At 38.6% G+C, this 23341-nt stretch overlaps 1 protein-coding gene across 2 annotated transcripts in view; it reads right to left on the bottom strand.

Moving 5' to 3' along the window:
• The window catches only part of RGS7BP (regulator of G protein signaling 7 binding protein), a 140102-nt gene that overhangs the window by 22235 nt on the left and 94526 nt on the right, over window positions 1-23341 (bottom strand). For both annotated transcript variants that reach the window (XM_004374549.2, XM_004374550.1), the window contains one exon: window positions 1273-1420. In XM_004374549.2, the coding sequence (XP_004374606.1) occupies window positions 1273-1420 (148 nt within the window). The remainder of the gene's footprint in view (window positions 1-1272; window positions 1421-23341) is intronic.

Raw genomic sequence — 23341 nt, forward strand, 5'->3', positions numbered from 1 at the left:
ATTGTTTGAATAGTTGGGTTTCCAAGCTCATACAAAATCTAAGTTTTATTAATAGCATATAATTACAACATGTTCCAATTTTCTATAAACACAGAAATTCAGTAATTAGCTTTAGAATTATATTACAATCTGAAAGTAGAACCACAATGGCTATACGTGCTATTGTGTGCCACATTTCTAAAAATAAGAAAATAAAATGTTCATTATCTTGTCAATGACTCAACCCCCACACACAGAACACTCCATGGAATTGCCCCGTATTCATTAAGTGGCTTTGTGTGGCTCTGGGGACATCAGCAGCAAAGGACACAGATAACAGTGTGAAGGCCAATTAACAAGGGCCTTGTCCTTCTGCTTCACGGAATGGCATTTTTAGCATCTAGATGAGACACGGAACTTATTATTATATATTATTATTGCTCTGTTTTCCCAAATGAAATAGAATCACTGTAGAATCTCTTCTCCCCAGGAAAAACACTCCCTCACCATCAGTGAGCTAAAGTTGTTAAGACAAATGCGTTAACTCTCTTTGACCACTAAGGGGCCATCAGGTACATTCTAGGAGAGCAGGAGTAGGGAGCTTTGCGAAACGCTGTTTGTGAACAGGACACGATGTTTGGCCCCTAACTAGCAGCTAAGCAGACCATTCCATATACTGGAAATCTGAGAATCTACTGGAGGCATCTTTGTGTGATTTTGGATTCTTGTCCCTTAAACAAATGGAAATTTGGGGAACCAGCCCAGTGGGTGAACTATGACAGTCTGTAGATCCAACTTTCTCCCTTCCCAAAGAAGCACACGGTTTTCATCTTCCAAAGAGATGCCATGTGTTGGAGTGGAATAAGCAGAGACTTGAGAGTCTGTGCCTACTGTAGGTTCTACTGCTGTTCCCCTGTAGGATTTTGGACTAGTTACCTTCTGTCATTTCAGTTTTCTTATCTATAGATTAGGAAATCTCCAAGGTCCCTTCCAGCACTGTTTCTCTGGTAGACCAAAGAGAGCTCTGTTTCTGAACCTCATACAGAAATTCTCAACTCTCTGGGTGATCCGATAAAGAGCTCGGCTGCTAACCAAAATGTCAGCAGTTCAAATCCACCAGCTGCTCCTTGAAAACCCTATGGGGCAGTTCTGCTCTGTCCAATAAGGTCACTATGAGTTGGAATCAACTCAGAGGCAATGGGTTTGGTTTTATGGGTGGGCCTTAAGAGTATTAACTGGAAGTGGATTGGCAATTTACTCAGGCTAGTCTATTTAGCATAACTTCAGACTTACCTTTCGGTGTTCTCAATGTCTGTGGAAACCTGCCAGGAATGTTGCTGAGTGTCTGTGGGGGATGATGAAGAGTACTCTAGGGCAGGTATTTCAGCACACTCCTCAATTTTGCAGTCCAAACTCCTGGTTTCCCCTTCAGGCTCTTTTCCTAGGGTAGAGAGGGTATTGGCGAAGAGAAGGGGATAACAAGTCATGAATGCAAATTCTTTACCCAAAATGTCACTGTAAAGGCTTGGTGTACTTTTGAGTAAAATGCTACCCTAATAGCTTTCTGAACACTAAAGTAATTGCACATATACATATATGCAATTATATGTGTGCATGTGTGTGATATGTTTTCACACTCATACAATGATAGTTTGGGGCCCACATCTTTCTCCTGTGGAGTGGCTGGTGGGTTCAGATCATTGACCTTTCAGTTAGCAGCTGAGCATTTTAACCACTATGCCACTGGGGCTCCTATATATATTATATATACTACATAAGTAAATAAAATATTATATACATACACACATACACATATATATAAAAGCAATTATTTTAATATGTTGCTGTTGTTAGGTGCCGTTGAGTCAGTTCCGACTCATAGTCCCTATGTACAACAGAACGAAACTCTGCTCTGTACTGCACCATTCTCACAATCGTTGTTATGCTTGAGCCCATTGTTGCAGCCACTATGTCAGTCCATCTCGTTGAGGGTCTTCCTCTTTTTTGCTCACCCTCCACCTTACCAAGCATGATGCCCTTATCCAGGGACTGGTCCCTTCTGATAACATGTCCAAAGTATGTGAGACCAGGTCTCGCCATGCTTGCTTCCAAGGAGCACTCTGGCTGTACTTTTTCTAAGACAGAACGGTTCATTCTTCTGGCAGTCCATGGTATATTCAATATTCTTCACCAACATCATAATTCAAAGGCATCAGTCCTTCTTTGGTCTTCCTTATTCGCATCCAGCCTTCGCATGCACACGAGGAGATTGAAAACTTGGGTCAGGCACACCTTAGTACTCAAAGTGACGTCTTTGCTTTTCAACACTTTAAAGAGGTCTTTTGCGGCAGATTTGCCCAATGCAATACTTTGTTTGATTTCTTCACTGCTGCTTCCGTGGGTGTTTATTGTGGATCTAAGTAAAATGAAATCCTTGAAAACTTCAATATTTTCTCCATGTATCATGATGTTGCTTATTGGTCCAGATGTAAGGATTTTTGTTTTCTTTATGTTGAGGTGTAATCCATGCATTACAAGGCTGTAGTCTTTGATCTTCATTAGTAAGTGTTTCAAGTCTTCTTTGATTCCAGCAAGCAAGGTTGTGTCATCTGCATATTGCAAGTTATTAACGAGTCTTCTTCCAATCCTGATGCTACATTCTTCTTCATGTAGTCCAGCTTCTCAGATAATTTGCTCAGCATACAGATTGAATAAGTATTGTGAAAGGATACAACCCTGACAGACACCTTTCCTGATTTTAAACCACACAGTATCCCTTTGTTCTGTTCAAATCACTGCCTCTTGGTCTATGTACAGTTTCCTCATGAGCACAATTGAGTGTTCTGTAATTCCCGTTCTTCACAATGTTACCCATAATTTGTTATGATCCACACAGTGGAATGCCTTTGCATATTTAATAAAACACAGATAAATATCTTTCTGATATTCTCTGCTTCCAGCCAAGATCTGTCTGATATCAGCAATGATATCTCTCATTTCACATCCTCTTCTGAATCTGGCTTGAATTTCTGGCAGATCCTTGTCAATGTACTGTTGCAACCTCTTTTGAACTATCTTCAACAATATTGTACTTGCGTGTGATATTAATGATATTGTTCAATAATTTCTGCTTTCTGTTGGATCGCCTTTCTTTGGAATGGGCACAAATACGGATCTCTTTCAGTCGATTGGCCAGGTAGCTGTCTTCCAAATTTCTTGGTGAGTAAGCAAGATGAGTAAGCATATCCAGGGATACATCTGTTTGTTGAAACATCTCAGTTGATATTCTGTCAATTCCAGAAGCCATGTTTTTCACCAATGCCTTCAGTGCAGCTTGGACTTCTTCCTTCAATACTATCAATTCTTGATCACATGCTACCTCCTGAAATGGTTGAACGTCGACCGATTCTTTTTGGTACAGCAACTCTGTGTATTCCTTCCATCTTCTTTTGATACGCCCTGTGTTGTTCGGTATTTTACTCATAGAATCCTTCAATTTTGCAACTCAAGGCTTGAATCTTTTCTTCAGTTCTTTCAGCTTGAGAAATGCAGAGTGTGTTCTTCCCTTTTGGTTTTCTGTGTCCAGGTCTTTGCACATTTCATTATAATACTTTACTTTGTTTTATTGAGCTGTCCTTTGAAATCTTCTTTCCAGCTCTTTTACTTCATTATTTCTTTCATTCACTTTAGCTACTTTACATTCAAGAGCAAGTTTCAGAGTCTCTTCTGACATCTATTTTGGTCTTTTCTTTCTTTCCTGTCTTTTTAATGACCTTTTGCTTTCTTCATATATATGATGTCCTTGATGTCATTCCACAACTTGTCTGGTCTTTGGTCATTAGTGTTCAATATGTCAGATTTATCTGTGAGATGGTCTCCAAATTCAGGTAGTGTATACTCCACAAAAATTCAAGCCTCAAGTTGCAATATTGAAGGATTCTATGGGGGAAAATATTAAATGATACAGGAAGCATCAAAAGAAGATGGAAGGAATACACACAGTTACTGTACCAAAAAGAACTGGTCAATGTTCAACAATTTCAGGAGATAGCATATGATCAATAATTGATGGTACTAAAGGAAGAAGTCCAAGCTACACTGAAGGTATTGGCGAGAAACAGGGCTCCAGGAATCAACAAAATACTAATTGAGATGTTTCAACAAACAGATGCAGTGCTGGAAGCGCCCACTCATCTATGCCAAGAAATCTGGAAGACACTATCTAGCCAGTCATCTGGAAGAGATCCATATTTGTACCCATTCCAAAGAAAGGGGATCCAATAGAATGTGGAAATTATCTAACAATATCGTTAATACCACACACAAATAAAATTTTGCTGAAGATCATTCAAAAGCAGTTGCAACAGTACATCGACAGGGAACTGCCAGAAATTTAAGCCGGATTCAGAAGAGGATGTGGAACAAGTGATATCATTGCTGATGCCAGATAGATCATGGCTGAAAGTAGAGAATACCAGAAAGATGTTTATCTGTGTTTTATTGGCTATGAAAAAGCATCCGACTGTATGGATCATAACAAATTATGGATAACATTGCAAAGCGTGGGAATTCCAGAACACAATGCTCATGAGAAACCTGTACATAGATCAAGAGGCAGTGGTTCAAACAGAACAAGGGGATACTGTGTGGTCTAAAGTCAGGAAAATTGTTTGTCGGAGTTGTATCCTTTCACAATACTTATTCAATCTGTATGCTGAGCAAATAATCTGAGAAGCTGGATTATATGAAGAAGAATGTGGCATCAGGATTGGAAGAAGACTCGTTAATAACTTGCAATATGCAGATGACACATCCTTGCTTGCTGAAAGTTAAGAAGAACTTGAAGCACTTTTTGATGAAAATCAAAGACCACAGCCTTCAGTATGGATTACACCTCAATGTAAAGAAAGCAAAAATCCTCAAAACTGGACCAATAAGCAATATCATGATAAACAGAGAAAATATTAAAGTTGTCAAGGATTTCATTTTACATGGATCCACAATCAACACCCATGGAAGCTGCAGTCAAGAAATCAGACAATGCATTGGGCAAGATCTGCTACAAGAGATCCCTTTAAAGTGTGGATGAACAAAAATGAAAACCCTGGATGTTTGACCTCCAGTTTAGTGTTTTTTGTTAGCTCACAGAATCTCTGCAGAATTTTGATCTCATTGTATCTTTTCTAGCTGAAACATTTTATAAGAGACAGAAGAGATCAATATGAATTTAAGGGGTTTTCAATTTCAGAATATATATGGTGTCAAGTTTACTCTGCATGCAATAATAATTGTTCTGATTTATTGGTAGCACTGACTTTATGCTAGGCACCCTCCAGTCACTTTCCAACCGTACTGCGAGTTTATTGCCTTTATAGAATTTATCACTATCAGAAATTATCTTGCTTATGTATTTTCTTACTAGTTTATTGTTTGCCCTCCCCAGATACATCCTCACTCCCATCTCCAAACTATGCATGTATAAACTCTGTGGGGCCAGGAACTTTATCTGTGTTTTTCAATTCTATAAGCCCAGTACCTAGGATGGAGCTTTAAACAGTAGAATCTCAATAGATATATAGCTTTTTAAAATTTTTATTAATCATAGTATATATGTTGTCATGCAGCCTGATTCTTACCCTTTAGTATGACTTAGAGATCTTTTCAAATCCTCACAAATGGACCAGTAAACAAAATCAGGATTAATGAGGAAGAAATTGAAGTTGTCAGTGACTTAATTCTACTTGGATCAACAATCAATGTCCATGGAAGCAGCAGTCAAGAGATCAAATGATGTACTGCATTGGAAAAACCTACTGCAAAAGACCCCTCTTAAAATATTAAAAAGCAAAGATGTCACTTTGACTAAGATGTGCCTGACTCAAGCCATGGTCTTTTCAGTTGCCTCATATGCATGCAAAAGCTGGACTTGAAAAAGGAAGACGGAAAAAAAATTGATGCATTTGAACTGTGGTGTTGGAGAAGAATACTGGATATACTGTAGACTGCCAGAAGAAGGAACAAGTCCAGTTTTAGAAGAAATACAACCAGAATGCTCCTTAGAAGTGAGGATGGTGAGACTCCGGCTCACTTACTTTGAACACGTCATCAGGAAGACCAATTACTAGAAAAGGACATCATGGTTGGTAAAGTGCAGAGTCAGCGAAAATGAGGGAAACTCTCAATGAGATGGATTGATACGACAGTCAAAGCACTAGACTCAAATATAGCAAATGTCATGAAGATGGAAAAGAACCAGGCAACATTTTTGTCCTGTTATCCATAAGGTTTCTATGAGACAAAGCTGACCCAGCAACAACCATAACAACAACAATATTTTGATTTTTGTCATGCTTTTTAATGGATGTGAAATATTTTGTAATAAGGAATTTAGTTATAATTCTTCCTTTTTCCACCATATGCTAGCATCTGTATAAGATCCTTTGATGTAGAATGCTGGGGCAAAGTATATGTAGTCACCTTTGTATTTTAATAAATATTGTCAAATTGGCCTCTGAAAAGGCTATGCCAATTTGTACTTCACTTCTCCCAATAATAAATGAGAGGATCCATTTCTCACATCTCTGCCAATACTTCATATCAATATTTCATTTTTGCTTAATGGGGAAAAAGAGAATGCTGCAGTTTTATTTTTCATTTCCTTTCTTACTGCTGAGGTTAAATATATTTTTATATGTTAACTGCCCATTTGTATTTCTTCTCTCCATTTCCTATTCATATCATTTGCTCATTTAAACAATGGAGTTGTCTTTATTATTGATTTGTAGAGGTTCTTGCTATATTAGAGATACTTATCATGTGTTTGTTATATATGCTGCTTATATCTCTTAATCTGTCATATGTCTAATTGTTAATAATGTATTTTGTCATAAGTAAGTTAGTATTCTTATAGTCAAGGCTGTTCATCATTTCCTTTATGTCTTTTGACTTTTATGTCTTGCCTATTTTTTCTAATATTTTTAGTTTAAAAATATTTAGCTCTTTAATTAATTTGTAATTTATTTTTTGTGTATAGTGTGATGTAAGGATCTAAATTTTTAGCCCAAAGAAGAGTCAGTTGCTCTAACACCACAAGTTTGCATTTAGAGTAAACACTTATGGCAAGAATACTATAGAAATGATATTGTGTCCTTCTTCGTGCATCACAGCAGGAGGCAGATGAGTCAGTTTGCTCCATTGTTAATGTTCGTTAAGTATGAATGATTGCTTGGTTAAGGTGATCTCTGCCAGGTTTTACCATTGTAGATGCACTCTTTTCCCTTTGTAATTGTTAAGTAATCATTGAGATGGGATGGCCTTTTCATTTAAATATTTTTGTCTTTCTTTAGACTGGGAAGAGTTTTCTATTTTTTCTTGATTATCTGCTTCTTTCTATTCTCTCAGAATCCCCATTTCATATTGTAGTCTTTGGATCTATCTTCCATGTTTATTAACTACCATATATTCTCCATATTTATTCATTTTGGCTGAATTCTAGAATACCTTGACTTGATCTTTCAGCTTACTATTTTAGGCTCCTAGTATTTCTATTTTGCTAATTGTTAAAAACTGTAAAGGGTCTTAGATTTTACCCTACTTGCAAGTTAGCCTGACATATTTCATGGATACTGGAAGAAGATATGAGACTCCTTGGTCAGAAACAAAGGATAGTTTATTACTCACAGAATAGCAATAGCTAGAGTATCAGCATTCATGCTGCTTTCTCAAGTCCCAATTTCTACAGGGTGATGCAAAAAGGCCAGATGATACCTGCACAAACAGGGACTGCGTGAACGGAAAGAAACCCTGAGCTCAGGGATCCTGAATCTTATATAATAAGCAGTAAGCATGTCTTCCCTTTGCTCCAGAGTAAAAATTTTTCTTTCTTAATACTGAATAGTAAGCATGCCCACCATTTGATCTGGAAAGACGGTGTTTCTTTTTTCCAAGTTGTTTGCTAAATAAGCATCCTTGAAAAGGTAGTGTAAAACAAAGGACAGTCAGTGTCTCACTTCACAAGACATTCAGAAATTTAAGAGACCCATGGAGAATTGTCTCTCAGCACCAATTAACCCATCTACTGATTTTTTATTTGACTGATAACATTTTTATTTCCAACAAATCTGATATTTTTTTTTTTGTTGCAGACAATTATTGTCTTATGGGTATGACAGGTTCATAAATCTGAGAACATTAGTTATAAATATTTTAAATTCTTCATCTGTTTCTCTTTTAACTTTGTTCTTCAATTACTAGTTATTGTTTTTTTTGTTGCATTTGGTAGCTTCTTTCATGATGTTGGTTTTTCTCAAAAATGTGATCATTCTTGGATGTCTATTCAGATTTGTCATTGAGAATCTCTGTTTATCATTCTGATTATAGTGTTCTCCCTCTGGTGATTGTGGAGATGAGGCAGAATGTGTGGCTGGACACTGTGTGTCTAAATTTTGCCTTCTGGGTGCAATGGTTTCCTATATCTCTCAGAAATGATAAGTTACCCGGGCCTGTCCTGATTTTGGGGTCCCAGTGCCTCTTCTATGTTTCCTGTTTAGGATTTCTACTCCAGTGAGGTATGCTGAGTAATTTCACCTGAGAAAAAAACACTGGAGTCACGTGTTTACTTTCTTTTTCTTCTGCTTCTGTCTTTGTGGAGGCCCAGAGTTACTTTATACCGTGTTCTGTTTTGCCACCCAGGCCCAAAACTAACACCAGGTGTCCTCCTAGGACAAACACTGGAAGTCTCTGCAGCTCAGTGTGGGGTAGCCCAGCTTTTCCTGAATGCAATTTCAAACATCAATTTCCCTAACAACCGTTTCAGAAATCCTTCCTGTGTTTTGTATCTGTTGACTTTGAGCTTAAAGTATTTCTGGAATTGATCTGATTTTTTCAGTAATTTTCTCCTGAATGAATTTTATCTTGAGTTTCTTATTCTGCTATCATTTTTTCTGTTCATTCATCAACACCAATCCAATTCCAATTGTTTTCTAGCATTGAAAAATTCCTTAAAATTTCTGGATTGTTGAAGTCATCTATTCTTGTTTTCTAGGGCCATGGGAGATTGGTCTGTGTTTGTCAACTCCTGTTTTCTTTTCCTCCTGCAATTAGGAGGGAGCATGTGACAGAGTTATGGTAATGGACTTTGGGCAGGAGTGATATACACCTCTTCCAGAATGGCCCCTAAAAGTCCTCTCACATAATCCTCCATGTTTCCTTTCTTCTCTAACCATAGGGTAGATGCAGAGAATGGAAAGAGCAACATTCCTCACCCCATCCCAGCTCTGGCACTGGATTACAACCTGGACAAATAATGAACTCTTATTATTTTAATACATTGAAACTTGAGGTTTTTCATACAGAAATTACCCTACCGTGACAAATAAAGATTAATATGGATTTATTCCTTTCTTTATCCTGATATATCAAGGGGTTTTCTGTAGGAAGGGAAGTATACACATGAATTCAGTCCAACATCTCTGGACAAGCTTTTCCTCCAACTGCATTCTCTCTTTTTCAACAAAAAATGTAGAATGAAAATAATTAATTCATTTATTCAATGATCATTAATTGAAGCTTTATGCTGCTCTAGGCACTATGACAGGATCTGGGAACACAATGGTGAATACACTGAAGATAATCAAAGTCTAGAGAGAACAACAGACAAGAAATCACACAACTACCCCTCAATGTAATATGTTCCATAATCAGTGCTATGGAAGTGCTTGGGGGGACACAGTGGGTGAGCATTGGTCCAGCCTTAGAAGGCCAGGAAGAGCTTCATGCAGGAAGTCACATCTAAGTTGAGACCCAAAGAAAGTGAAGGTGTGAGCCAGGTGAAAGGGATGGATGTGGAGTGGGTGGGTAATCTGTCTCAGGCAGAGGAGACAACTGAAAAGAACTTGCAAGTTCAGGTTTTTTATAGTTGAAGATGCCTTAGTGTGGCAGGCCGGGGTATGGGTGGCAGATGAAGTGGGGGTTACTGGTGAGAGATGAGGCTGAGAATTTAGCAGAGTCAGTACTAAAACATTCTTCTGAGCCACATTAAGGAGTTAGCAGAAGAACTGTCTATAAACCCAGCAAGTGCTCAGTTTGAGTTCTTCATCTCTAGCTTTCTCTATTTTACTAGTTGTCCTCAGAATGGAGCACCTGTTTTCTAAAATTAGGAGGGCTGCCTGTCCTGTTCTGAGAAAAAGATTCAACATCCTTCCAAATGGTGACCTCAAGTCAATGTTTTGCTTCACCCAAGAGAGTGAGTGTGCATTTAAAATCATTTATTATGAAATGAAGAATTCTGTTCCCTGAGGACATCTAGGTCAATTGGCATAACAAAGTTTATTAAGACAATGTTGTGCATCTCACTTTGGTGAGTGGCATCTAGGGTCTTAAAAGCTGTTGAGTGGCTATCTAAGATGCATCAATTGGTCCTAACCTACCTGGAGTAAAGGAGAGTGAAGAACACCAAAGACACAAGGAACACATTAGCCCAAGAGACAGAAAGGGCCACATAAACCACAGACTCCATCTGCCTGAGACCAGAAGAACTAGATGGTGCCTGGCTACCACCAATGACTGCCCTGACAGGGAACACAACAGAGACTCCCTGATGGAGCAGGAGAAAAGTGGAGTGCAGAACTCAAATTCTAGTAAAAAGACTAGACTTAATGGTTTGACTGAGACTGGAGGGACCCCAGAAGACACGGCCCCAGGACTCTCTGTTAGCCCAAAACTAAAACCATTCCTGAAGCCAACTCTTCAGACAAAGATTAGACTGGACTGTGGGACATAAAATGATACTTGTGAAGAGTGTGCTTCTTAGCTCAAGTAGATACATGAGACTAAATAGGCAGCTCCTTTCTGGAGGCAAGATGAGAAGGCAGAGAGTGTCAGGAGCTGGCTGAATGGACACGGGAAATCCAGGGTGGAAAGGAGGAATGTGCTATAACAGTATAGGGAGAGCAGCTAGGGTCATATAACAATGTGTGTATAAATTTTCGTATGAGAAACTAACTTGAATTGTAAGCTTTCACTTAAAGCACAATTTAAAAAAAAAGAATTCTGTTCCTTGAAAAATCAATTTCAGGCTTCAGTGAACAAATATTTGCTTGGGGAGAGGGTGAGGGAGAAGGAGTGCCTTTAGAGCACCTTGAAATCATACTAAGCTGGCTTCTTCACTGTTTAGAACTAAGACATCAAAAAGTTGGCCACTTTCCTTAGAGTCTTGCAAAGTTTTTTGCCTTCAGCTCCTTGGGGATTTCCAAGTATTTTTAGCCTGTTTATGGATAACATAATAGACATGTTTGAAGAAAAGTTAGGGGAAACCACCCATGAAGCACATACCAGATTGGAAGTCTTGTTATTCTTATATTCATGAGAAATGGCCAGTCATTCAGGAGGAAAAAAACACATCTGATTGTGGGACAGCCTCAGGAGTCCAATAAAGCACCCTCAGCCTCCGAAGTCCTAGGCACTGCCACAGAAGATTAGGCTGGGGATCCTTTATCACATCCCACTCTAGAGACCTCTTTCCTTCTCCATATCTCTTCTTTCTCCCATCTGCTTTCTCCTCTATTCGTGTTTTTCTCTGTTCCTTTTGTCTTTTTCCCTTCCATGCCTTATTTCTTTACTGCCTGTCTTCAGCCTCCCAGCAGCAGTGGGAGGTGTTTCCATAAATAGTGTTTCTTTGGAAGCCCTTAGTCTGGCCTCTAGGGTCCAGCAAAGTCTATTTTATCCATTTAAATGAATTTCCCCAGGAATCAAAACAAACAAAAAACCCCTTTAATCTTCTCTGAGCTAATAATATGTCATACTATCATTTCCTTGATGGCAGGGGTAAGTTTCCTAATATCCTTTGTACTCCTTACACATTGTCTGCTATGATACCGTACACAGAGCAGGCTTTCAGGACAGTTTTTCTACTGACTGAATGTGAACAACAGAATAAACATGGCTTACAACAGGTACATGGAAGCCTATCCAAATAAGTTATTCTCACTCTCACGCATTTCCGTTAACAGATAGGTGCTTTTTAACCCCATGCACTGTGAACAGGACTGGGGGAATATAGGCTGTTTGTTAAATAATCCATTTTGATTCTCTTGTGTATCTAAAAAAGAACCTGGTTTAAATTGAAATAAGTGACATTCTTAGTTGTTTACCTGTATTAAAAAAAAGTTCCAAAGGTTTTTCTACACTGTCATAGCTATCCTTAGTGCCATAAAGCACATAGTGAAAAATAAAAATTATACCATGCACAGAGCTAAATTCTTGCCCATGCACTGAAAATAAACTGTTTCCTTCTCAGCACAGATACAGAAGGACCGCCCCCCCAACCCCACCACCCTACATCCTCCTCTGCATTGTTTATGGCATTGTTGTTTCATCACTGCCCCAGAGTAGCAGCCATCTTGGTGGCACCATGTAGCTGTGTGAAAAACAGAAGCACAGGCCCACTTGGAGCACAAGAGAAGAGCAGACAATGGAAAATACGTACGGAGGAGATCCCTGTATAGAATTTGACAGCTCTATTTCCAGACCCTGAAGTAGAGCATAGTCAATAAAACATAGGTAAACATCTTTCTGGTATTCTCTGCTTTCAGCCAAGATCCACCTGACATCAGCAATGATATCCCTCATTCTGAATTCAGCTTGAATTTCTGGCAGTTCCCTGTCACTGTACTGCTGCAAGCATTTGTGAATGTTCTTCAGCAAAATTTTACTTCTGTGTGATATTAATGATATTGTTGGAAAATTTCTGCATTCTGTTGGATCACCTTTCTTTGGTATGGGCACAAATATGGATCTCTTCCAGTCAGTTAGCCAAGTAGCTGTCTTCCAGATTTCTTGGCATAGAAACCAAAAAACAAACCCCATTGCTGTCAAGTTGATTCCAACTCATAGCGACCCTATAGGACAGAGTAGAACTGTCCCATAGAGTTTCCAAGGAGCGCCTGGTGGATTTGAACTGCCAGCCTTTTGGTTAGCAGCTAGCACTTAACCACTATGCCACCAGGGTTTGTGTTGAAACATCCCAACTGGTATTTCTTCAGTTCCTGGAGCCTTATTTTTCACCAATGCCTTCAGTACAGCTTGGACTTCTTCCTTTAATACCATCAGTTCTTGATCATATGCTACTTCCTGAAATGGTTGAACGGTTGAACATCGATGAATTCTTTTTGGTACGGTAATTCTGTGTATTCCTTGGAAGACTCATAAACAACCTGTGCTATGCAGATGACACAACCTTGCTTGCTGAAAGCAAAGAGGACTTGAAGCATTTCTGATGAAGATCAAAGACTACAGCCTTCAATATGGATTACATCTCAACATAAAACAAAAATCCTACTGGACCAATAGGCAACATCATGATAAATGGAGAAAATATTGAAGTTGTCAGGGATTTCATTTTACTTGGATCTACAATCAACGCCCATGGAAGCAGCAGTCAAGAAATCAAAGGACGTATTGCATTGGGCAAATCTACTGCAAAAGACCTCTTTAAAGTGTTGAAAAGCAAAAATGTTACTTTAAGAACTCCAAGCCATGATCTTTTCAGTAGTCTCATATGTATGCAAAAGCTGGACAATGAATAAGGAAGACCAAAGAGGAATGGATGCCTTTGAATCATTGTGTTGGCAAAGAATATTGAATATATCATGGACTGCCAGAGAATGAACAAGCCTGTCTTGGAGGAAGTACAGCCAGAGCGCTCCTTGGAAGCGAGGATGGTGAGACTTGATCTCATGTACTTTGGACATGTTATCAGGAGGGAGCAGTCCCTGGAGAAGAGCATTATGCTTGGTAAGGTAGAGGGTCAGCGAAAAAGAGGAAGAGCCTCGATAAGATGGATTGACACAGTGGCTGCAACAACGGGCTCAAATATAGCAATGATTGTGAGGATGGTGCAGGACCAGACAGTGCTTCATTCTGTTGTACACAGGATTACTATGAGCTGGAACCAACTCGGCAGCACCTAACAACAGCAACAAAGTAGAGAAGACCAAGGTACAAGATGTATTTACTGCATAATTAGTTAATTCCAACTTTTCCATAATTGGGGATGTTGTTGTTTTTAGCTGTCATCGAGTTAGCCATGACTCAGCAGAGCTTCCAGACTAACACTAGGTAGAAAGGCCTGGTGATCTACTTCTGAAAATCAGCCAATGAAAACCCTATGGATTCATAATGAGTATTGTGGTAAAACCATGCTTCCTTTGTATCACATGAATGCTGTATCTTTTTTTTTGAGGTCAAATGTATATAACAAAACATTTGTCATTTCAGCCATTTTTACATGTGCAATTCAGTGACATTAATTATGTTCTGCATATTTTGCAATCATCACCATTTCCAAAGCATCTCTTATTTTTAAACTGCATATAATGATTCCTTAGAATTATACTTCTTTACTCAATGTAAAATATTTTATAAATATTTTATATATTTTATAAATTTTAAAAATTCATGACCCATGAATTTAAATTTCTCTCCCTTCTTAAAATTAGTTCTCTGAACTTAGTTTTATTTTGGTAAGAAATTAAATACACAAAGGATTTTAGTTATTAAATATGACATTTGTTAAATATATTCACTAACCATTATATAGGTTGTCTGTTAATAAAATTCAGTCAACTATGGTGCTACTTTTCTTTTCCCCATCTGACATGTTCTCTTTCCCTTCTCCAATGTAGCTTAGAGGGATTTAAGCTGGTTTAGTGGAGCAATTTGGTTTAATGGAACAATCCCAAGCTTTGCAGTGGGAATGACTGCTATGTGACCTTGGACAAGTTACCTCTTTGAGCCTCAGTTTCTTTATCTGTAAAATGGGGGAAACAACATGTCCTGGATTAATTGTGTCCTCCCAAAATATATGTCAACTTAGTTAGGCCATGATTCCCAGTATTGTGTGGTTGTCCTCCATTTTGTGATTGTAATTTTATGTTAAGGAGGATTAGGGTGGGATTGTAACACCCTTACTAAGGTTATATCCCCATCTAATGTAAAGAGAGTTTCCCTGGAGTGTGCCCTGCACCACCTTTTATCTTACAAGAGATAAAAGGAAAGGGAAGTAAGCAGAGAGGGAGTGCCTCATACCACCAAGAAAGAAGCACCAGGAGGAGAGTGTGCCCTTTGGATCTGGGTTTCCTGCTCAGAGAAGCTCCTAGTCCAGGGGAAGATTGATGACAAGGACCTTCCTCCAGAGCCGACAGAGAAGGCCTTCCCCTGGAACTGATGCCCTGAATTTGGACTTCTAGCTACTAGACTGTGAGAAAATAAATTTCTCTTTGTTAAAGCCATCCACTTGTGGTATTTATGTTATAGCAGCACTAGATGACCAACACAGTACTTGAGGATAAAATGAGATAACATATATAAAGCACTTGGAAAGTAGAAGGCACACAATATGTAGAAGCTATTATCATTGCTACTACCCTTCGTGGTGCAGTGGTTAAGAACTTGGCTGCTAACCAAAAGGTTGGCAATTCAAATCCACCAGCCACTCCTTGGAAACCCTATGGGGCAGTTCTACTCTTAGCTCAGCTGCTAATGGAAAGGTTGGCAGTTTGAGTCCACTCAGAGGCACCTTGGAAGAAAGGTCTGGTGATCTACTTCTGAAAAATCAGTCATTGAAAACCCTGTGGAGCACAGTTCTACCCTGACACACACGGGGTCACCATGAGTCGGAACTGACTCGACAGCAACTGGTTCACTATGAAGACATAGAGTAGTAGGTAGTTTTAGACTACCCTTGGTTTTCAGAAGTTGGTTATGTTTGTGTGTTTCAAAAATACAAGCTTGTTCTGGTCTTGAGGCCTTTGTATTAAATCTATCCATGTTCATGAGGTTGGTTTCTTCTTATCATTCAAGCCTCAGATTAAATGTTGTTTCCTCAGAGAGCTTTGGCCATCCAGTGCAGAAGAGCTACTCAGTCACTTTCTATCACAGCATCCATTATAATTGTCTGTATTGCACTTAGTAGTATTTCGGATTTTTAGCAAATTTGTTTATTTCTGGTATTTATTTCCCTGTTTTATTTATTTATTTTACTATTTCTCCACACTAAAATATATACTCCACTAGAACAGGGACCTTGTCAGTCTTGCTCAGTGCAGTATGCCAGCACCTAGAACAGTGCCTGACATATATGATATGTACTGCATAAGTATTTGTTCAAAGAATGAATGCATGTTTCCATGGAGAATTTGAATCAGTCTATTTTAAGATTTAATATGCTTCATTTCTTCTAACACACTGTTCTATTTTAATATCATTTGCTTCATTAAATTGGAAAATAAAGTCTTTATTTTTGGCTATATTGTTCCTTTTATTGCTGTGGGTCATTTCCTTTACATTTCTTAGTAAGGTGCCGAATACACTGGAGTCTTTCCTACTCATATTCTATTCTTTGTTTTGAGTTCATCCTGTATTTTGCTGGATAGTTGTTCATTAATTTATCATTAGGCCATCTTGAGCTCCCTGCAGATTTTGGATTAAGATTTTTCAATTTTGTCTTTACATTTCTCTATCCTTTCCCCTTTTTGATTGTATTTCATCTGTACGTTTTTATCATGGTGGCACTAGGGCTTTCTGGGATCAGCCCATCTCAGGGAAGGAGGGAGAATGGAAAAACCTCAAAGGACTTGTGGACAATTTTGCTGTAAGTTGTGACAGAGAGGCAGAGCAGAGTCAGAGAGGACCACTCTGACAGAGCAAGGTGAGCAGAGAGCAAAGACTGAGTTTACATGTGAAAGGAGAGCTAAACTGGAGTATTCTGCCATCTCTGCTTCTTTCAGAATGGGAACATTGCCATAACTTATTGAATGGGGGCAAGGAAAGCAATGGTCAGAATAGCAGTATCATCCAATTCCCTTAGAAACCTGGCTCAGCTTTCTGCCAACCCAGTGAATGAAACCTGCAATCTCATTTCCTAGTGGCAGGAAAACAGTCATCAATGGTCAATGTGATAACATGGATTCTGTAATGGGAAAAGATTTCCCACCTAATTGCCTGTGAAGAAGTGAGAATAACTATTTTTCACTATAAACACAGAAATTAGACCTTGTCAAGTAATGCTTCAATCTACAACTTAAAGTGTGAGGATGTGAAACTACAAAATGACTAAAATTATTCCCACCTGTCATTTTCTCAAACATAGTTTCTAGAACCACGCTCTACCTCGCATAACCCAATAGCCTTTTTTAAATGTGGATTTTACCTCACATCACTGTAATTTACTTTAATTTCATTGTCCATGAAAAAAATAATTTTAGTTCTATTTTTCTTCATTTCTTTGGCAACAGAATAATCTTGCAAAGCAAAAAAGGTTTCCAAGTAGACTGTACCAACCAGACTTATGAAACAGCGAAAACTCAGAACATGGTTCATGGAACAAACATGAGGATCCACTGAAGATACAGTTAAGGACTAAGGATACTTACAATTGCTTAATTGGAAGAGAAGAACAATCTTCATTATTAAATTCAAGGTTGCTGCAGGAGCTTTAAAATTATTTGAGGTTTATTTTTCCCCGAAAGAAACCATACGTTTAACCCCTGCAGTGACCTTGTGTGCTCTTTCTCTCCAGAGAGCAAACAATGTCATGACTACCTACTACAAGAGTAAAAATAAACGTGATATACAATCCTTCCTGGACTCCTGGTGGCAGCCAGGGAGGTGGATAGACATAAAAATAAATGTACAGAGAACTGTGAAACAATTTAGTTTCAGTATGTAATCCCACCAAAAACGTGATCAGTAGCTCTCACACAGCCAAGTTTAGCGACTCAGTTACAACTCTTTCCTTTCCTTGATGGAAAAGAAATGCTAAAGAAGAACAAAATGGCCAACATTCAGCGCTCACAAGAAGGGAGAAGAAATGAGCTTTCCGAAAGATTATTAAAATATCCATTTTTATCACAACATTTAAAGAAACAAACTCCTTTTAGGCAGAAAGAGATTTAAAGTGTTGCAGGCTAGAATGGGAGTCACTATTCCCCTGAGACTTTGGAGACTATTGAATTTCTTGAAGGAAGGGACTTGGTGAGGTCATTTAGAGAGGGACATTCCGCAGCCTCTAGGCCACACCAGATATGTCACTGTTTGGGTAAAGAGTATATTATCTTGCAAACATAGTTTCGTATCTTGAATCTTGGTAGAAAGACTTCTTTCTGGTGGGTAAATAGTCTTTTCTGCTAAGAGGCGACTTAAAAAAGTTTATATATATGTATGTGTATATATAGTATATATTATACGCACACACATATATAGCACTCCTAGGGAATGGTTCCTTGATCCCTGCTACCTGCACTTTCTTGCCTAAAATTTTGAACCACCTGTGCTTTAGTTTCACTCCATTGCCTTTTTAGAGTCTATACATATTTTTCCTTAATCACAACCTTGATTCAATCCCTTAATAAATCATGTTAGCAGGCCCTCCCCACACCTTGACCATTTCTGGTTTCATGAAGACAAACATCATTTGGCTTTCACCCTGACGCTAATATGGTCTCTCAGGGTTGCTGACTCCTGTCTTTTCACTTTTATGAGTTGGAATTCTTAGCTTCAAGGGCAAGACACATGTTACATCTTTTAGTTTCTCTACCTCTTCTTTTAAAGTTTAATACTCTTGTGCTGCGGTCTGTGAACCCATTTCTTCCTAACTGATTTCTGGCAGCCCATGGTCACTGAAACCAAGTATTCCTATTCTTTTCAACCAGGGCTACCCAGGGAGTCGGTAGCAGATAGTCATTGTGTATTAGCTGGAGGCTTCTGAGCACAGATAGAAGGTTACTTTCTAGTTTCCAGTGATACCAAAGAAAGAAAGAACAAAACTAATGACACCAGCTGACATTTTCTGTTATTCTGATGGTGGGAATATGAATTAGCAAACAGTACAAATATGCCAGGAGTCCAAAGCAATAATTACAGAGTTAATCCCTTAGGTGTAATGGAGAAATTAATGGAGCAAATAAAGAAATAGAAAGGAAGTATAATAAAATGACAGGATTATGATAGGATTAGGGAAATTAAAAATGATTTATTTACTGGAACAATTGCTCTCCCAAGAGCTACCATTTTATTTGGCATTCCAGAAATATCCAAGAAAACGAACAAAGTTATCTAGTATATATTTTGTGCATATTTTTTCTAGTGCTGTATTTTCTGTAGTTTAATGACCTTTTCCTTGCTGCTTACTGCTGGTGATTTCTCTAGCTTCAAATATCCCTAAATATTGCTGTTTTCTTTACTCCTAGTTTGAGAATTTCTCACTAATAAGAAAGTCTCCTTCTCATTGCCTTAACTCTACTGATACCTGGATAAAGGCAACAGAATCCGTAAGACAGGTAGCTCTTGCGTTATTTTAATGGTCCACGTCAAGGGTTCAAAGAAAAAAACAGATACTACGTGAGGCATCACGCAGCTCATTGGAGGCATCTGAAAGGTCGATGGTTTGAACCCCATCAGCCGCTCTGTGGGAGAAAAGACCTGGTGATCTGTTCCGGCAAAGATTATAGCCTAGAAAACCCTATGGGGGCAGTTCTACTCTGTCCTATAGGGTTGCTATGAGTCTAAATTCACTCAACAGCACACAACAACAACAACCATGACTTTTGTTTTTGCTTTTGATCAGCTTGGGAGAGTGAGAAGGAAGCATAAAAAGAAGTCAAAAGCATGTATGTCGGTGAGTAGAGAGCAGTAATGACAGAGACTGGCATGCTAAGGGGTTGGGAGTTTTTAATTCTATTCATTTGTTGGAGGGTTTTTGTTTGTTTGTTTGTTTGTTTCAAAGGGTACAACAGCAGTTCTCAATCTTCCTTGTGCTTCAGAATCACCGGGAGTTCCCCCAGAGATTTTGATCCAGCAAGTCCTGGAGAGGTTATAGGAGTCTGCATGCTTACCCAGCACCACGGTTAATTTTGAAGCAGATTTTCTAAGGATTACACTTTAAGTAATAAAGATTTTAGAAGAATAAACCAGAAAGCCAAGTGGAGACTTAATCGTACATGGGACAGAAATAAAAAATGCTGTCAGGTATGTTCTTTTTATAGTTGTGCATAGAAGGAGGTTAGGTGCTAGAGCAGGGAGGGGGTTATTTAATTATTTTTTAAAGAAAAGGCAGGAAGGAAGTGGAACAGAGACTGACAGTGAAGACAGGAGGCAATGAAGACTAAATTTGCTGATCAGTTAAGAGGTGATTTTTTTTTTTTTTGGTTGTTCAAAACCAAACACAATCTGGATGAGGGAATCTCTTTGTTTTTAAACAGAGAGCTAGCAAAAAAAAAAAAAAAAAAGAGTTTTCCTTTCAAAAATCAATTGTGAAAAGACAAGAAGTGGGAGTGGATGGTACAAGAAGACCAGGTGGCAAAGTGAGGAGTTAGAGAGGGAGTGGGAATGAGCTCATTAGCGTTAAGGAAATGTCATCTGCAAACAAGGAGGATTCTAGTGGCAACATGGGCATGACGTACCACAAGTGTAGCCAAAGCAGACTTGTGGAAAAATACTACCTATACCCAGTATAGTCAAATATAATTGAAAATGATAAATATATTACTCTGTATGTGTGTTTAGGCATGACTGGGAGTGTGTGTGTGTGTGTGTGTGTGTGTGTGTGTGTGTGTGTGTGAGAGAGAGGGAGAGAGGGAGAGAATATAATTAAAAACACTTGGCAAATGACAGCAACTTTGGCTGTCATGAGTATGTCTGAGGTTTCAATTTTCTGATCAAGAATTGGTGTCAAGAGGCTAATCTCTCTAAACATGCTGTCGTGTATTAATAACAGGAGTAAATATGAGAACCCTTAAAAGGTCAGCATTTAGAAAGCAAAAGAAGTAACATTCATATACTGAGAAAATGTTCTCCCCTCTTTGGAGTGACATAACATAATCTTGTTATGTATATGGTGCGTATACAAGATTTGATTTTGACAAGTACTTTATCATAACATTTGTTGTTGTTGTTAGGTCCAGTAGAGTTGGTTTCGACTCACAGTGACGGTACGTACAACAAAACGAAACACTGCCCTGTCCTGCACCATCCTCACAATCGTTGCTATGTTTGAGACCATTGTTGCAGCCATTGTGTCAATCCATCTTATTGAGGGTCTTCCTTTTCTGCTGACCCTCAACTTTACCAACCATGACATTCTTCTCTAGGGACTGGTCCCTCCTGAGAATATGTCCAAAGTATGTAAGATGCAGTCTTGCCATCCTCCCTTCTAAGGAGCATCTGGCTGTACTTCTTCCAACACAGATTTGTTCATTCTTCAGGCAGTCCATGGTATATTCAATATTCTTCATGAACACCATAATTTAAAGGCGTCAATTCTTCTTTGATATTCCTTATTCATTGTCCAGCTTTCACATGCATATGAGGCGTACCATGGCTTGGGTCAGGTGCACCGTAATCCTCGAAGTGATATCTTTGCTTTGTAACACTTTAAAGAGGTCTTTTGCAGCAGATTTGCCCAGTGTAATATGTTGTTTGGTATCTTGACTGCTGCTTCCATAGACATTGATTGTGGATCCAAGTAAAATGAAATCCTTGACAACTTCAATCTTTTCTCCATTTATCATGATGTTGCTTATTGGTCCAGTTGTAAGGACTTTTGTTTTCTTTATGTTGAAGTGTAATCTATACTGAAGGCTGTAGTCTTTGATCTTCATCATCAAGTGCTTCAAGTCCTCCTCATTTTCAGCAAGGAAGGTGTGTCATCTGCATATCACAGGTTGTTAATGAGTTTTCCTCCAACACTGATGCTGTGTTCTTCTTCATATAGTCAAGCTTCTCAGATTATTTGCTCAGCCTGCGGATTGAATAAGTATGGCTTATTCAACGCAGGCACACACCTTTCCTGATTTTAAACCGTGCAGCATCGCTTTGTTCTGTTCGAATAACTGCCTCTTGGTCTGTGTACAGGTTCCTCACGAGCACAAATAAGTGTTCTGGAATTCCCATTCTTCTCAATGTTATCCATAATTTGTTTGATCCATACAGTGAAAAGCCTTTGCATAGTCAATAAAATACAGGTAAACATCTTTCTGGTATTCTCTGCTGTCAGCCAAGATCCATCTGACATCAACAATGATATCCCTCGTTCCACATCTCTTCTGAATTTGGCTTGAACTTCTGGCAGTTCTCTGTCGATGTACTGCTAAAACCATTTTTGAATGATCCTCAGCAAAATTTTACTTGCATGTGATATTAATGATATTGTTCGATAATGACCTTGACATCATCCTGCAACTTGTCTGGTCTCTGGTCATTAGTGTTCAATGCATCAAATCTGTTCTTGAGATGGTCTTTAAATTCAGGTGGGATATGCTCAAGATTGTAGTTTCACTCTTGTGGACGTGTTTTAACTTTCTTCAGCTTTGACTCAAACTTGCATATGAGCAATTGATGGTCTTTCCGCAGTTGGCCCCTGGCCTTGCTCTGACTGATGATATTGATCTCCATCGTCGCTTTCCATGGATGTAGTTGATTTGATTCCTCTGTATTCCATCCTGTGAGGTCCTGCAAAATTCTATCATGCATCTCCTGTGTGTTGTTTCTATCACCAAGGTCATATTTTCCAAATACCTTTCTTCTTCTTTGTCTCCAACTTTTGCATTCCAATCACCAGTAATTATCAATGCATCTTGATTGCATGTTTAATCAATTTCAGACTACAGAAGCTCGTAATTAATGGTTGGTGCGTAAATTTGCATAGTAGTCATATTAACTGGTCTTCCTTATAGGCGTATAGCTATTATCTTATCACTGACAATATTGTACTTCAGGATAGATACTGAACTGTTCTTTTTGATGATGAATGTGACGCCATTCCTCTTCAATTTGTCATTCCCAGCATAGTAGACTATATGATTTTCTGATTCAAAATCGCCAATACCAATCTATTTCAGCTAACTAATGCCTAGGATATCAATCTTCACGTGTTCCATTTCATTTCTGATGACTTCCAATTTTTCTAGATTCATACTTTGTACATTCCGTGTTCCAATTATTAATAGATATTTGAAGCTGTTTCTTCTCATTTTAAGTCGTGCTATCTCAGCAAATGAAGGTCCCTAAAACTTTATTCTGTCCATGTCAGTAAGATTGACTCTACTTTGAGGAGGCACCTCTTCCCCAGTCATATTTTGAGTGCCTTCCTACCTGAGGGGCTCATCTTCCAGCACTATATCAGACAATGTTCAGCTGCTATTCATAAGGTTTTCACTGGTCAATTTTTTTTTTTTTTTTAGAAGCAGATCTCCAGGTCCTTCTTCCTAGTCTGTCTTAGTCTGGAAGCTCCATTGAAACCTGTCCACAATCACAGTAACACACAAGCCACCACAGTAGGACAAACTGACAGACGAGTGATGGATCATAA

The sequence above is a fragment of the Trichechus manatus genome, unplaced genomic scaffold (genome assembly GCF_000243295.1).
Source record: "Trichechus manatus latirostris isolate Lorelei unplaced genomic scaffold, TriManLat1.0 scaffold00029, whole genome shotgun sequence".
NCBI lineage: Eukaryota > Metazoa > Chordata > Mammalia > Sirenia > Trichechidae > Trichechus > Trichechus manatus.